Source organism: Mytilus californianus, unplaced genomic scaffold (genome assembly GCF_021869535.1).
Source record: "Mytilus californianus isolate M0D057914Y unplaced genomic scaffold, xbMytCali1.0.p SCAF_29, whole genome shotgun sequence".
Lineage (NCBI taxonomy): Eukaryota > Metazoa > Mollusca > Bivalvia > Mytilida > Mytilidae > Mytilus > Mytilus californianus.
Genome location: NW_026262678.1, coordinates 1,129,000 through 1,145,944, shown reverse-complemented (window position 1 = coordinate 1,145,944; position 16,945 = coordinate 1,129,000). Strand labels below are relative to the sequence as shown.

The window sequence follows — 16,945 nt, the reverse complement described above, 5'->3', positions numbered from 1 at the left end:
CGGTATCATATCGCACTGTGTTTTAAATGACTCGCGCAGTGTAGTAAAAACATATATATCACTGAAAAAGAAGTATTTCAGAGTTACTTAGAAGGCATTCGAAGTTACATAGTTAATAGATTTTGCAGATACTTATCAATGAAAAATTTGTGCACGTGGACAAATAAAGAACAAGTGGGTTTTATTGAATTTTTTTCAATTGGATTACTTTTAAACGAAAACAACTTTGAAATTGTGGATTTAGTTGATTTTTGTTCTATTGTGGACTGATTTTGACGAAAATAATTGACAGGTATGTTTGATAAGATACTCTTACATTTGATACAGATCGAGGCGTTTTCTCTTCACAAAAAATTGTTCGCAAAACGTAAATCAGTATCGGGAGGAAAAAATATTTTGAATTATGAAATTATCGGATCGGGATACAATTCTCAGATCATACGTGTTTGGCATCAAATGTAGAATTTGCCTTTCAGAGTAAAACAAAAATTGCAAAAACATGTAAATAGTTTGAGAAAAAAAACCGATATAACTGCAACACCCATGTGTCTTTCCTATCTCGATGCCGTTTACTTTGAATCGATTCCTTGCTTGTTCATGTAAGTGTTAATTAAAGTATTAAGAAAATATGAAAAAAATCGCTCCTGTTAACTTTTGTGGCTTTGTACCCGAAAGTCATATGGGGATATAATTTTAATGATAAGAAGCGACATTGCAATGAATGACTGGGAAGTACTGGTATATGAAAGTAAGCGAAATTTGTAATATACATAGATATATGGATGGATAGATACGTACATAGGTCTCGACATAGGTAGATATATACTTTATTCTTTAAAATCTAAATACAAGTTTACAGAGAAAGTACAATATAAATACAAATAAAAGTACAATATAAATACAAATAAAAGTACAATATAAATACAAATACAATAGTTCAGGATAAACAGATGCAGTTCGATAATGTAAAATGAAGTACAACTTTATGATGACAAACTTAATAAAAATAAATTACAATTAAACCGAACTCTTAAGACATTATGAAATGTCGAAAGTTCTACATCACACTGTCCAAATGAATGAAACTAGAAAACGATGACATGTGATGGGTTAATGCTTAACTTGCACCATTAAATGTACACGTTATCGTATTCAAAGCGCATTGATTAACAATTTGAATGATGATGTATTGATTGGTTGGTTTTCTTTTGCTTAACGTTCAGTGGCAAAAATTTCATTTATATTCAGGACGGGAACTAATTTACCAATCAAATAGGTAACTTACGCAAAGGGGTTTCATTGGGTTAAAGGACAAGAAATTCAGACTGACAATGGAGAATGTTCGAACTTTTGTCTTGCAACAAGTAACCTTTTGCCCAACAGAGAGATCGTGCAAGTGGTCTTTAGCGTGTAGATGCTGAACACTCTCTCTACTCAGAGCACCAGATTTAACGTACCCATTTCGACCTGTTGTGTTTGCGTATTTAAACAAAGCGCACAGCTTAAAAGACATCCTTCTTTATCATTGGTTAATCGTTGGATTGGATTGGGGTGTGTGGTGTGGAAAAAGGGGGGACTCCTAGTGGCCATATTTTTATATTCCAGTTAACCTCTTAGTCGCATATTCATTACGATAGCAAATAAACGAGAATGTTTGTCCTGCCTCGCACTACGTGAACACTATTAATTCGATTTTTGATGTTGACCGCTCTTGGTATGCACTGCGGACACATTATTTTGATTCTGAGCCAACCAGTCTTTGTAGTTACTTCTAAATGCCGTATGCTTTATAGGAAATCACCAAATACCACTTGTTTAAAAGTCTTTCGAATGAATCGGGCGTGATCAAAGAACCATTCATCATCCGCAGTTAAGTTGAACAGGCTACGCCGTGACCACAGAGGTGGTTGGGTACACCTAAAAAATCCTAAGTTATTTTAACTAATTTACGTGATACAGCTGAAGAAATGAAAAACAAATTGGCATGCAGAGTGAACCAGGTTTTGCGGTTAGCTGTAATAGACATTTCCAGTATAACTCTCTCAAAGGATATGCTGACTTGGCAATTTCTTATTATGCAATCATTTGACAGTATGATAAAAAAGTTGAAGTATTTTCAATTACCGTACTGACTGATCAATTAAAGAAATGTACATATCATAGAGCGATTAGATAATTTACAAAGTAGCATAAACAATAAATGTTGCATCAGACGTCTTTATGTATTCATGAAATGTGCGTCGAGATTTATATATGCTGTGTAACATATTTTGTGAATAAAAATGAAATGATAATAATACTTGGTGCGTCCGAATCATAATCCACCAAATGTCAACTTTGCCTGAGATAAATGGAACCTTAGTTTCTTCATAATTTTGAAATGTATTAATGGAATATTTATGAAAGTGTATGTATATAAATCATGTCAGCACCGAAACGCTGACGATTGAACTCAAGTAATTCCTCTGTGACTAACAGTCCACCAGCAGCGGTGCAGACCAAATGCTAGAATTTTTAAGAGTAGTTGACAAAAAAAATGGTAATTTTATTCTTAGAAATTCTACTAAGACAATGTAATAAATTGACTGAATCGAAACAGAATTCCGTTTGACCATGAACCTCTTATGACGTCATTAAAAAGGTGCACGACTTAAAAATTTACACAATAGGTTCAGTATCAGAAATTGGGGAATTTAAATATGGTTACTCTTGGACTTTTTCCGACCGGCAGTAAAACCCTTGCAAAAGTCCGTTTGTCTGTGCGGGATGTACAAGTACACAGCCACGTCCGGTCAGAATGGGGGATGTTAAATCCGATGCCTCGTGTTGAGAGACGGCCACGCTCTTTGCTCGTAAAGAACCCTGTCAACAACTTTTTGAGGTTGCCTGTTGTAAGGATTATTTTTTGCTCCTATCAAATATACCTAGCTCGTTTTCCAGTTGGTCCAATTTTTATCCCGACCTACATTCCGGACGGCATCTGTTGCAGAACCTTACTATTGTATTTATGGTTAATTTGTTCTCGTCCTTAAAATGCGTGAAATATTTGCCACTGGACATAAGGCAACTAACAATCAATCAATTATACCATACAGTTACCATTCTCCTAAATATTAACCATACGCATCAAGAGCGCTCGCAGACATGGTTATACCCACCACATTCTATATGTGTCTGTCCCAAATCGGGAGCTTTTAATTCAGTGGTTGTCGTTGGTTGTATATCATATTGGTTTTTCGTTTATTGTTTTGTACATAAATTGGGTTTCTCGTTTGAATTGATTTACATTTTGTCATGTCGGGGCCTTTTATAGCTAACTATACGGTATGGGTTTTGCTTATTGTTGAAGGCCTTCGATGACTTATATTTGCTTACATCTACGTCATTTGTCTCTCGTGGATATAGTCGACTCATTGAAAGCCATACAACATCTTATATTAAGCCGTAAAGCGTGGTTTATTTAGAGTAAGAAGTGATAGTCTGTTTCGGGACAATGTTTCGATGTTATACAATAAGAAAAGGACATTTATTAATATATCTTGATTAGAAATGGATAAATGATTCTTTAGAAGCACGTGCATCACGTATAAAAGTCTGGCAATAGCATAACATTGATATAGCTCATAAAAAATGTCCAATTAAAACATGCGCTGTTTAACATATAATAGCCATAAAATGAGGAACATCTAAAGATGTGGTTAAGATCTAAGAGAGAAATATTATGTAAATTATGCACTTTCAGGTTTATGCTGAATCAGCTTCAGTATCAAAATCTTAATTTCTTCTTTCATTACTGACAAAGAATTTAATTTCAAATAAGAGTTTTTTGGCGCATGTCTGTGTTCAGTGTAAGCGATGAGCTGGTCCTTCATTTTTACGTTTGCTTTTAAATGTTAAAACAAATATTTTTACAGGATACAAAAAAGATGTCTCTATTTTCATAAAATCATCGAGATAAAAAAAAAACTGAAAAAAGTATAAATGAGGGTATGGATTGGGTTTACAGAATAGAGAATAATTGGCAAATACTACAGAAAAGTGGACAAAAAATAAAGAATAGAGAAAAATAGGCCAAAAAATAATGAATAGAGAATAACGAGGTGCTAGAATATAAAGAATAGAGAATAATGGGCAAAATTTATAAAGAAAAGAGAAAAATGGCTTAAACATAAAGAATACAGAATACAGACCCTCATAAATAGAGATTATATATAAGCTGTTTGAAAAGTCAAAAAGATGACAATCAAAGGACCCTAATGTGACCAAAATATCTTGATGTCAACAGACATCAACAAAGGACATGTTTCTATTCAATTTGTCAAGCTTCATATCGCCAATAAGACAGCATACCAACAAAAACTAAATATTTTCAACTAGTTTGAAGCAGCCATTCTCTTCTCTATTAAAACCTCTCAAACCATTATTTGAAATAGTAGAGCATGATTCTTTTCAATATTTCAAAATTATCACTGTACAATTTGGGGTCGAATCTGGGATCCCTTGCACAGTAAGCCAATGTACTACTAACTAAGCTAAAGGTGTACTCTACTAGCACAGCTTTCAGAAGGCGGTTACTTAAGTAAGCACCGCTACACTTCCCTCGTCTAAATAAAGTATCATTAAAGACTTTTACACTTCTTTTCTTATCTTAACGCTGTTTTACAAGTGAAAAGTTAAGTAAACTGATTTAAAATTAAAATCTTGTACTAAACTGGTGTAATCTGCAAATCAAGAGTCATTCGTCTAAATATTTAAAGACTCTTACACTAATCATGCTAATCTTCACTTCTCCTTTACGCTGTATCTTACAAGTGAAAAGTTAAGTTAACTGATTTAAAACTGAAACTATAGTTAAGCTGCAGCATGTTTACCCCTGGTGATAATGTGCTTCAAAATAAAATATACTTAGCTGACGTAGTCTGTAAATCCTTTAATACATATAAAATTAGTATTTTATCTGTTTGACCTTCAGATGAAATTAGTTTTTAATTAAATAGATCATTGACCTTAATTTTCATGCCGTTATCTATGTCAATTAAGACCAACATTAGTGAAAACTGGTGTCAGAGAGGTGTTTCCTGTAGTGAGAGCACTATCTTAGGATCTGGGTGGGGTTGACGGAATAGAGAATTATGAAAAAAATAGAGTTAAATGGACAAAAGATAACAAATATGTGATAATGGGGTTCGAAAATATAAAATATTTTAGAGAATAATGGAGTGATAAGATAAAATGAATAGAGAATAATGGACAAAAATAGACCAAACAATGAAGAATAAAAAAAAGAATGAGGGGCCAAATATAAAAACACGAGAATATTGGACAACAAGTATAGAATAGAGTAAAAGGGATGAAAAGAACGCGTAGAGGATAATAGGATGCTTAAATATAAAAATAACGGATAATGGTAAAACAACTAAAGTAAAGAGAGGGGCGTAAAGGGGGGAGGTATCTGCACGGAAGAACGCGAAATAAAATTGCCATTTCACGATGGACGAACAATCAAAAATTTCTTGCACGTTGATCTTTTTACCGATTTCACGAAACACGGTGATTAACGAACCTTTTTCACGGCTGCACGTGAAATAAAAATGGCAAAACACGTTGCACGAAAATAACCCTTTACCACCCTCTAAAGAGAAACAAATAATAGAAATTGAGGAAAACAGAAATGGAGTTATACTGCCTGTAATAAAACAAGTAGCTTATAGAATAATAAGTTAACAGACATCAATTTGCTTGGATGATTTTATAACTCAATTTGCGTCTAAGCGTTTGGCACCCATCGGTCGTGTTCTTCGAATGTATTGCGATTCTTATATTCCTGATTTGGTTCAAGCATCAAGAAGAGTTGCTTACCAAGTGTTTTACTCTGTTTTACGCACAAAACTCACGCAAGTAATTCAGTCGCATATGCCGCTATTCTATAATGATCACATTAACACCAATAGGAGAGCCTAATAATCGATTACGGGGTGGACCTACTGAATAATTCGGGTGAGCACAAAATCACGTCATTCAAATCATTCACGTTTCCCCAATAATAAAATGTGTGTAGGTAATGCAGAGATTTGTTCACATTTGTCAAAAGACTAAGAGACCTAATAGTTTAACCTAGTCCAAACAATTTGACGTCTTGTGTGGCTTTTCAAATCTATTTGCTGGACTCCTTCTCTTCACATGGAGGACTCTATGCAAAAAAATTCCAAAATAGCATCCAAAGACGTGAAATTATTTTGACTAGATTTAATCATCATGACGTTTTAATCATTTTTATGTTTCATAAAGGAAAAGGGGTACGCCGAGGTAGACCCGGTCTTTTCAATTACATGGTTAATAATAAAACAGGACGTGTAGTTCGAATGAAAAACTTAAAGCTTTGGAATTTAAAACTATTAATAAAAGTAAAAAGATGTGATATTATCACGAAAGAGACAACTCTCCACCAGAGACCAGACGACGTGGAAGATATTCACCTTACGCATCGTTTCATACTACTCTAACACATAGGCGTAAGTCATGATGCCGAAATATTTCACTCTGCATGTTGGAATACATGTTAACACAGTGGAGCATGTTGTACCTGATAAACATGGAATGATATGCCAATTAACATCCTTTGATCTCTTGCCACCTGCTACACTGACATGGAATAATCTTGTTCTAAGCTATTTAAAACAAGAAGTGTTACCCTTAGGTGGTAGTTCTTAAATGATATCAGTCTGAGGTCATAAATAACTCTATCTAGATTCATTAGTATGATCGCTACTTAAAATGTATCAGAGGCCTATACTTTTTTAATATTACCGACTTTTGACTCTGGAGTATATTATTTTTCGACATGTTACCTTTTCTGTGGTAGGACCTTCTGGTACTCGGTCAAGTAAGAGCAACTAAAAGAAGTAAAGTCTAACGTATAATCGGTGCATTTTAAGTGGAACCAGGAACATATGTTAGATATACTGTTCCCAGGTGGAACACAACTGATTTCCGATGTATTTTTTCGTGTAAAGAAACATAAAACATTTATTTTTTCGTGTAAAGAAACATAAAACATTTATTTTTTCGTGTAAAGAAACATAAAACATTTATTTTTGCTTCTCCAGGTACCTTTTAAAGAGGATGAGATTAGTAGACCAAAATCAGTCGTGCATTTTACCAATCAAGTTTATTAAGTACAGTACATGTGGTACTGCGGTTAACTCGTTTACAAAACCATGAATCAAAATGAAATACCTTTGTTATCTCTTAATATATCTGACTTTCCTTAAAGAAAAAAAGAAGAAATTAATTTTAGATTTGTCAATTTTTATCGTTGCATTCGCGGCAATGAATATTAAAATGATAATGTTTTGAAGATTTTTTACAGATAAAATTCGCAATAGTTTGCATGACAGAAGTATATATAGTAGATTGTATACTCCGGCCTTATTGCGCGAATACATTTGATAATTGAATAAATCATAATATATGTGTCTCACCTGAGCCGACTACAATTAACATTTGGTAGCATACCCGCTATTAAGTGGGGGAATTTCAATAAGATTGTTTCAGTAGCAAGGTTAATGTTTATATTTGAAAGTTAAATTATACTGTTGAAGAGTTAGATTTACGACGAAATCTTGAGGTGTCACTTCCCATACGACCATCGATACTCCTATGTATATAAAGGATATTTGGCAAGATTTGAGGTCAGGGGAAATATTTTTAACGGTTTTAAGCCAAAAATATTTTTCTGTTTTAAGGGGGGTGGGGTTGATAGTGCATGCCCGCTGCTTTCCATTGAATCCGCCCCTGTTTTTGGTGTCCGTCAAATAAAACATTTGCAAAAATCATGTAGATGTTAACATAATTTTCAGCGACGTATAATCAGGGGTGGATCCAGTATTTTTTAAAAGGGGTTCGTAAGTCCCGAAAATGATATATTTACCACCGAGCGAAGCGAAGAACGTTTTGACGCCCCCTTCTGTATCAGTCACTGATAATTGTCTGCACAATAGTTAATCTTGCTCTTGTTCGCACCAAGGCTACAAAGGTATGAATTCACTTACTTGTGACTGTTGAAGATTTGCAATCGAAACCAAATTTTCTAAAAGGCAGACATATAGAATGCTATACCTGTATATGAATAAAGGAATATTTATGACATACGTAAATTAGACAAGCTTTTTAAAAGACTGTAATAAATTGATAGTAGATAAATAAAGGAACTTAAAAAGCAGAAAAAAATAAAGGTCTGTGTCCTTGTTTTCTAGATATAACGGCCATTGAAAATTTGGCGGAAATAATTTTCTCTATAGATTTTTTATACATTTAACATTGGCACATTTGTTTCTTCAAAAACTATGAAAAATTAACAAGAATCTTATAAGATTTTAAAATATTGCTTTTTAAACTACTAGTATATGTTTTAAAATTATGAAAAGAAAAGTAGGGGTTAGCGAGCAAACTTTTTATTGGCACTACATGGATAAAACTAGAGGATTCCGAATATCTGACAAAAAAGTCAAAAGTAAGAATAGCGAACATCCTTAAGATACGAAACTACTGACAAGACTGAATAAAGATACCAACCATTAAGAAGGTTTCTTTGTGATGGACATGCATAGTTCCGCAACATTTTTTCACAGAATAATGAAAGAAGGAGGTCAGCAATGCTTCAAACTACAAGTAAGCGATTTTATGTCAAAACCCGCCATACTCACCTCCGCCTTCCCCCCTTGACAAATATCATTAAGAATATTTAGACAAAAAGGAAGGAAAAAAGATTTGATTGATAATTTTGAAATAAAGTAAGAACTCGACCGTATTACCAAGTATAAATGGAAGCGGTAAACGTTCCTCAAATACATCAATGTCAGCGGATATCAGTCAATCAGATGCAAATCACACACAAAGCAAATTGAGTTTGTGCATACAAGTGATCACTCTGCGATTAATCAGAGTAAAAACTAATGCTATTCGATTGGTCTTTCATCTCCTACTAATACTAGTACTATACTACTACGACGTCTACTACTATACTACGGGGACGTTTAACGACATTGACTATCCATGAGAATTGCACACAGTCTTTAGTAAAGAATTTTGACTTGACTGAATACCGTGTAATAAGGATTTGTTGTCTCATGGATGTAGACATTGAAATGGCTTTTACAGACAACTTTATTGCTGCTGGATCAATTAGACGATTTTGTGGCCTTGGGTTTTTTTCTATTTCTAGCTGATAATCTTATTATTATCTTATTCATTCAGGCAATAATTCTAACAAGATGCAGATAAGTTTGTTTCTGTCAGCAATTTCCTTTGCATTTTGTTTTGTCTTTCTATCTATGATCATCTATAAATCGCTGATAGTAATGAGCAATACTACATACTAGTAATGAGTCTGAAAAACTCAAAATTACAAACAAACATCATGATCCAGAAGAAAAGAATACCAGTACAATGCAAACGGGAGGAACGACAGAGAAGGGAACTTAGAATTTTTGAATAGCAATAATGATTGATAGGGATTGATTGATTGGTTGGTTGTTGGGGTTTTAACGCAACTTTCATCACACTTGGCTATATGTCGCGGCAGCTAGTTTTATCGGTGAGAGAATCCTGATTGCACGGAGAGAGACATCGATCTGCGGCAGGAAAACTGGCAATCATAAAAACGACAGAAATTCCAAACAATTTTCAAAAGAGCACGACCAATATCGATTAAAGGAGTTACTGTCGATAAAAAGAGATGTAGGGTTAATGTCGATAAAAGAAAGTGCGGGGTAAATGTCGATAAAAGGAGATATGGGGTAATGTCTATGAAACTTCAATCCAAAACATAAGTTTCATTAAACTTGTAACCATATGGTATCCACTGAACACCAGTCAGTCACAATCAGTATAAATGCACAAGTGTAAGTTCGGTATCTGAAATCACAAAGAGCATCATTTAACTTCTTGCGACTTGTTTCTACAAAATTAATGTCGGCATTGATTGACAAGTGTTTTACACGTGCTAGCTGCAAAATAATGACGCAGACAATCTCAGTCAGTATATCTGTCAATTACTTTTCAAAAATAGAATCACGTGAAAAGTTCATTGTAGTTTCGGATCATACTAAGTCAGGAATTTATGGCGGTATTTTTATGTTTTCTGTAAATAGGAAAGTAAACAATAATTCGATCATAAAAAAACTCGGCGGCCGCAATTATGAAAAATTAATGTCCTTGTTGTTCCAGATATAGGGGATTTTGCTACAAAGTTTAGTGGCTAATTCGCGGGTTGGCTATTGACCAAAGAAATCCATCATTTATTAGTATATGTTTTCCTTCGGTATGTGAGGTATCCGTCGTTTTAATTCCCAGCAGCGTTATACACACAGAAGAATTTTGACAAAGAAATTAGGTTTAGCATGTCTGAGTCAATAAAATATGTAATGATTAGGTTGTTAAGAGGTTGTGTTACATTTACAGCATACAGATAACGAAAATTTATTGCACATACCTTTGAAGATAATCATTAAAACAACATCAAGATAATTATATATCTTAATAGTAGATTTTTTTTTTATTGACATAAAGCGTATATGTGCTGAGTGTGCATTTTCGTGCAACCACAAACACCAAGTGAGTTTTTTTTTATACATTTGGGATCCGAATCTGATGTTTTAATTAGCTGTTTCGTTTTTGTGATGTCTCTTGATGTTGTCAGGCATCAGCTTTTTCCAGGGATCTTAGAATTTTAATTTGATGATAAAAATAACATACTATCCGACACCAGACTTTGTCCTGGGTTCCTGGAGTTTCACTTTGACGAATTTGATATAATTAAAAAAAAAAAAAAAAAAAAATAGATTTTGTCCAGGTCTCTTGGAGACGTTCAATTTAGGAATTAAAAAACTGTGTACGGTACTTTACATTGTTATTAGAAATAACGATTATGACAAAAGGGTTGTTTTTCACAACATCAGATTTTGACATCGATCTCATTATCAGAATTTCATCGGTCAAAGAATTTTTCAAAAAATGTTACACTAACGCCAAGTATCATGTATTTATCAGGTATACTATGTCAATGGTTAATTTATATGTTTTTGTTTTATCCTTTGTTTTGTTTATTTTCTAGTAGAAATGGCTTGCATTATCAACTTCCTGTCCTGGAGCCTCGTACTAAGTTTGGTGACCAGCAGAAAGAACTACAATTATCACACATACAGTCCCTACTACCAATACTCTAAACTGAGAAATATTCGGTCTATACGTCAGATAACAGACGACGCCATGATGGGTGACCAGCCTGATTCTGGGTGAGTCTTTAATCGCAGCCTCTTGGTACAAATCGGGTTTTCCCGGTCCGAAATCCGCAGATGGATCCTAATCCCGAGGAGTAATTACACGAGAAAGCAAACGGTAGAAAAGTCAAAATCTGGATCCGATTCCCACGGAGCATAATCCTCCGTGGGAATCTTATCCCGAATTTACTTACACCGTTTACTGTCTTGTGTAACTGCTCCTCTGGATGAGGATCCATCTGCGGATTTCAGACCGGGACTACGGTGTGTATCTGAGTTGATAAATTCCCTCAAAAATAGAATACAAACACACACAAATATTAAAACAATGTATATTCAGTGCAAACAATGGAAAATACAATATTAAAAACCTGTTCTCAAGCGCCCGGGATATATGTATTGGATTGGTGTGAATTTATGCTTGTAAAATTTGGCTGTATGCTCCAATGAAGGGGTTATTACTATGCTGAATATTCTACCGATAGGAAAGCATGCTTGTAAATTTCAACTGTATGCTCTAATGAGGGGGTTACTAGGCTGAGACTTCGATTGATATGAAAGCTTGCTTGTAAAACTTGGTTGGGTTGTATACTCCAATGAGGTGTTTACTATGTTGAATCTTTTATTGACGTGAAAAAATGCTTGTAAATTTTAACTGTATGCTCTAATGAGGGGGTTACCAGGCTGAGTCTTCGATTGATGTGAAAGAATGCTTGTTAAATTTGATGTATGATCCAATGAGGGGGTTACTAGGCGGACACGTCGATTGATGTGAAAGCTTGCTTGTAAAACGTGGCTGTATCCTCCAGTGAGGGGGTTACCAGGCTGAGTCTTCGATTGACGTGAAAACCTGCTTGTAAACTGTGTTTATATGCTCCAATGAGGGAGTTGCTTAGCTGAGTTTTCAACTGATGTGAAAGCATGCTACTAAAATTTGGCTCTATGCTCCAATGAGGGTGTTACAAGGCTCAGTCTTTGATTGATGCGAAAGAATGCTTGTAATATTTGGCTGTATGATCCAAGGATTTCACACCGAGTAAAAGTTTCAATTAGAGATACTTTTTATGTTAAAGGGGAAAACATGATTATACATCTTATTCTGTTATGTTTATAATACCATTGCTTCAATTGGAATCAAAAATACTGAAAAAACGTGAATATATGTTCAATGTAAGTTATCGTTAAAAATAGTCCAGTTAACTCAATCAGAAGTCAAAATATAAGGATATTGAAGCAATAACAAGAACATTATGCTACAGTCTTCATATCAAACGTACCATATTAAATCAGACCAAGGCTTAAATGAACTATCACATAAGATATCAGTATATGTATAAGCAGGGACTTTCTATACTAAAATATAGTATTAGTATAGAAAGTCCCCGGTATAAGTAATATCAAAGTGACAATTCTTAGTGTAGGATATTTGTGAAGGGAATATATTGTACAGTGTAGATGACATTTATATGAGTGATGGTGCTACTAACAGTAAGTCAAAACTAAGTCTTTGTATTGTAAATATTCATATACGTTCAAATAACTCATAAACTTATCCTTCGGGAGTCCTCCTTAGATAGGAGGAACCTACCAGTAAACAGTAAACAGTAAGATGAAAAGTCAGCATAATTTAAGTACAATTGGATACGTAACAAAATTGCAAATTTCACGTTTTTTTGTAAAAATTATGCATAAAATGACATGTTTAACGAAAACGATAAGATTGTTATCAGAAATACAATATTATATACAATAACTATAAAACTAAACTATCAAAGCCTACGGTTAAGAGAATATCGCTTCTAACAGTAAGGTACTTAAATAGCGAACAAATAACAATTATGGAGATAAATTATTTTCTTTTTGATCTTATAATAACACTGGGTCAAGAGGGTTAAATAAATACTTCATACTTAACAAATGCTGAGCAGCTGATTTCAGCTTTGTTAAATAAGTTCTTGACCTTGTTTCTATTCTATGTTAAACTTTTTTTTTAATTTGAAGAGAAACACAATATTAAAAAGGGGTTAATTGTTATGAGTTTAAAGAACCCAGAGGCAAACCCCAAGAAGATATATGGGGGAGATTCAAGTATTTTTTTATTTCAATGGGTAATATAATGATATATAATTATCAATTATCAAGAATGTATTAAGTATATCCAAAGAGTGTCTATTGACTAATACTTCAGTTTGCTGACTGTTTGATCTCAATACACCATATTTCACAAACAAATTACAAACTATAGTTTAAGAATTGAAAGCAAAATTCGATTAAAACGATATGAATGTAAGCATAGATGTATAAACCTTGGGTCTATATGATTAAAGTATGGCTTGGAATATGTCTCGGTCAAACTTGCCAATCATACTTAAAGTCAAGTGTTTCATTAAAATTTATAAGACTTTTAGGAAATAGTTCAATTAATATTTGACATACGTATTTTTCTTAATTGTCAATTTCCTCCGGTTTGATAGGCTCGGTTGCGGGTGATGAATCAGCTGTATTGTCTTTGAATATCTTAACGGGGTCTTTACTCTTAAACTATTTAATAATAAGCTGTATTGTCATAAACACAATTTTCATTTCTTTATCTAAAAATTGCTATTTTTCGAATTAAGGGCGAGGGGTGCAGGGTGTGCACCCGTCTGGACCGCTCTGGTAATTGCTAGACTGTTTGATCGCTACTCAACAGCATAAACAATATATACCGAGGCGTTTACATGAAATGGAGAAATTACTGAATTATTGAAACCCTTTAAAACTTAAAACGAGAACGAATGGCCTAAAGTAAAATTTGGCTAGGTTTATTTATATTATGATTATGTTATGTTTAATATATTTTATGGCTCTGTTAAATATGCTGGATCTGGCACGGATAAATGGCAACGTCTGCTTCCACATACGTAAACCCAACCTTTTACCGGCTATAACTTAGGCAAATACTATAGGATTTCTCTTCCCGCATTGCTGTTAAAACAATTGTTCTTGATATTCTGTACAGCAGATTCTTGTATGCGGTTCCGATTGTCATAGCAACACAATGAATTTTGCAATCGTGAACAGGAGATGTTGTTCTGTGTATAACATTTGTACCTATTGTATCTGAAGTATGGAGATAGCCGGAACATGTTATAGGGTGTGGTAAAACGTAAACTGTTTCTTATCACGGAGGAAAAAGCACGTTAAAAGGCGGACGTCTTACGCATGGCGTACATGCTTTATGCATGCATAAAAATTAGTATCACATGCTTGTTTGGACGACTGTAACTGTTTTAATATCCAATTGAACTATATGACTCTTCTTCATCATTTTTTAACACTAACTCCGTAACACCTGTTTGAATGTTATTAAACAAATGTTTGACATCTGTAAAAAGTCCGTTATAAACATCTGTAACAAAACCTCTGATTTTACATGTATGTTTACGTGGTAAATTGGTTTTACGAAGTTTTTGAGAAATACTTTGCTATGTAGTATCAGAAGTAGCAAAGGGCCTCCGCAAATATATATATATATTTATATTCAAGCTAGTGGTGGTAAAAAATAGTTCGACTTGACACCAAACCGATATGCGGTTAACTGTAACGATTGTCTTTGCTTCCATCAGTTCATGTCATTCCTGCATATAAACATAAAAAAATAATATATAAAAGACTACCAGGAATTACAAAAATACTGTACAGACCACACCAACCACCAGAGGACGATCGAACACTGATTTACAAAATTATACGTTTCAGCCTAATTAAACCCCGGGTTTGGGTGTTGTTCGTTTTGCTCAGTCTTTAGTTTTCTATGTTGTGTAATTATGTATAAGTGTATTCGTCTTTTGATCGTTTTTCGTTTTTTGTCATTGTCAGTTTGTTTTCGACTTATGAGTTTGAATATCCCTTAGGTATCTTTCGCTTCTATTTCACATTAAAAAAAAATCCGGATTATAGCCGGAATCGTGCACTGTGGAAACAAACGTCAAAAAACCATACCAATATGACTCATGACTTAAAAAAGGAAATAAAAAAAAAGAGAACAAATTATATCGGCATATCTACAATCAGGATATCAAGTTAACAAATAACTAAATGTTGCACTCAGAAAGATATTGTGTATTTGCATAACTATTAAATACTTTGTTAATTAGGTGTAAAGTGGTGTTTTGTTGTTGTAATCGATGAAAGGTGTTCGTACCAATCGTCCGTTAATATCAGTTTGAAATCTCGTATAATAAGGTTTTTTTTTACGCAGACCCACCTGAATTTTGGAAACTGATATTCAAAATAAATGGGGAATATTTTAGGCCGATTTCTAACAAAGATTGAATTTGTATTGTTTTACATGGCGCGATATGGAGGTCTTTTGTTTCAAATAGATCGCCTATTTGTAGATATATATCGTGTTTTTGTTGACAAATAATTTATCACGACCTTTTTTCTGCCATGTGACCGATGAATAGATAAAAATTGTTTTTATTTACAAGATTTGTGATAATTATGAATGGGATATTATCGTAATAGTTTGAACAACTTTTTATGAATGAAATGATAATCAGGCGTTCAAAATTGTTTGATTAACAGGGTGTTAACTTAAGTTTTGTTCACTGAAGTATAGTTATAGTTAACCAAATACTATGGCCTGCCCTGTTAGTTGAATATAACGCACGAATATGTTGCTAACTGAAAATAGACGCGGATCCAGGATTGGGGGCATACGCTCCTAAATATTATGATCATATTTTGACAATAATTTGACAGTAGTTTTACCTATACATTACATTTTTATTATGTTTTAGGAGGGCATGCGCTGGGTGCGCCCCGTCTGAATCTGCGTCTGGAAACAAGTATACATGCGATTTTGGCATTTACTTATTGACATTGATAGTGTTACACATGTTATATAATTTACAAAAAGTCCATTGTCCCCGGAGAAAGGCCTCCTCGTGTATCTGTATTCACATAGAAGCTGGACAATTTGAGATTGTGGCACTATTCCTGCTTTATAAAAACTTATTGCTCTTTTTAGAACAAGAAAAAAGATAACATAACTATTTATTACTTCTATGTCAATCAGATGTAGTCGTCTCGTATCTTAGAATTCGTGGCTAACGCCACTCAGATATAAGAAGACTACATCTAATACATGCACTTCCAGTTTCATAGCAATATATTTATATTGGTAAAAGTTGTGAAAAAGAAAATTGATAGATTAGAAATATGAACAAGTTGGAAGTCTAATTAATAATATGAACATGTTGGAAGTCTAATTAGGAATATGAACATGTTGGAAGTCTAATTAGGAATATGAACATGTTGGAAATCTAATTAGGAATATGGACATGTTCGAAGGCTAATTGGGAATATAAACATGTTGGAAATCTAACTAGGAATATGAACATGTTCGAAGTCTAATTAGGAATACGAACATGTTGGAAGTCTAATTAGGAATATGAACATGTTGGAAATATAATTAGGAATATAAACATGTTCGAAGTCTAATCAGGAATATGAACATGTTGGAAGTCTAATTAGGAATATGAACATGTTGGAAGTCTAATTAGGAATATGAGCATGTTGAAAGTCTCTCTCCCTCTTTTTTAAAACTCGTGTGAGAAGGTTTCATTATACTACTCAGTTTACTATATATACATATAGGTGGTCTAGATTTGAATTGT

General features: G+C 33.7%; 1 protein-coding gene across 3 annotated transcripts in view; it reads left to right on the top strand.

Annotated features, from left to right (window-relative positions):
• LOC127732862 (transforming growth factor-beta-induced protein ig-h3-like) overlaps positions 1-16,945 on the top strand; it is a 43,298-nt gene continuing 26,353 nt past the window's right edge. For 2 of the 3 annotated variants that reach the window (XM_052242047.1, XM_052242050.1), the window contains exons 1-2: positions 1-292; positions 11,114-11,294. In XM_052242047.1, coding sequence (XP_052098007.1) covers positions 11,119-11,294 — 176 coding nt within the window. In that variant the 5' untranslated portion in view covers positions 1-292; positions 11,114-11,118. The remainder of the gene's footprint in view (positions 293-11,113; positions 11,295-16,945) is intronic. The other variant, XM_052242049.1, reaches the window with a different exon arrangement.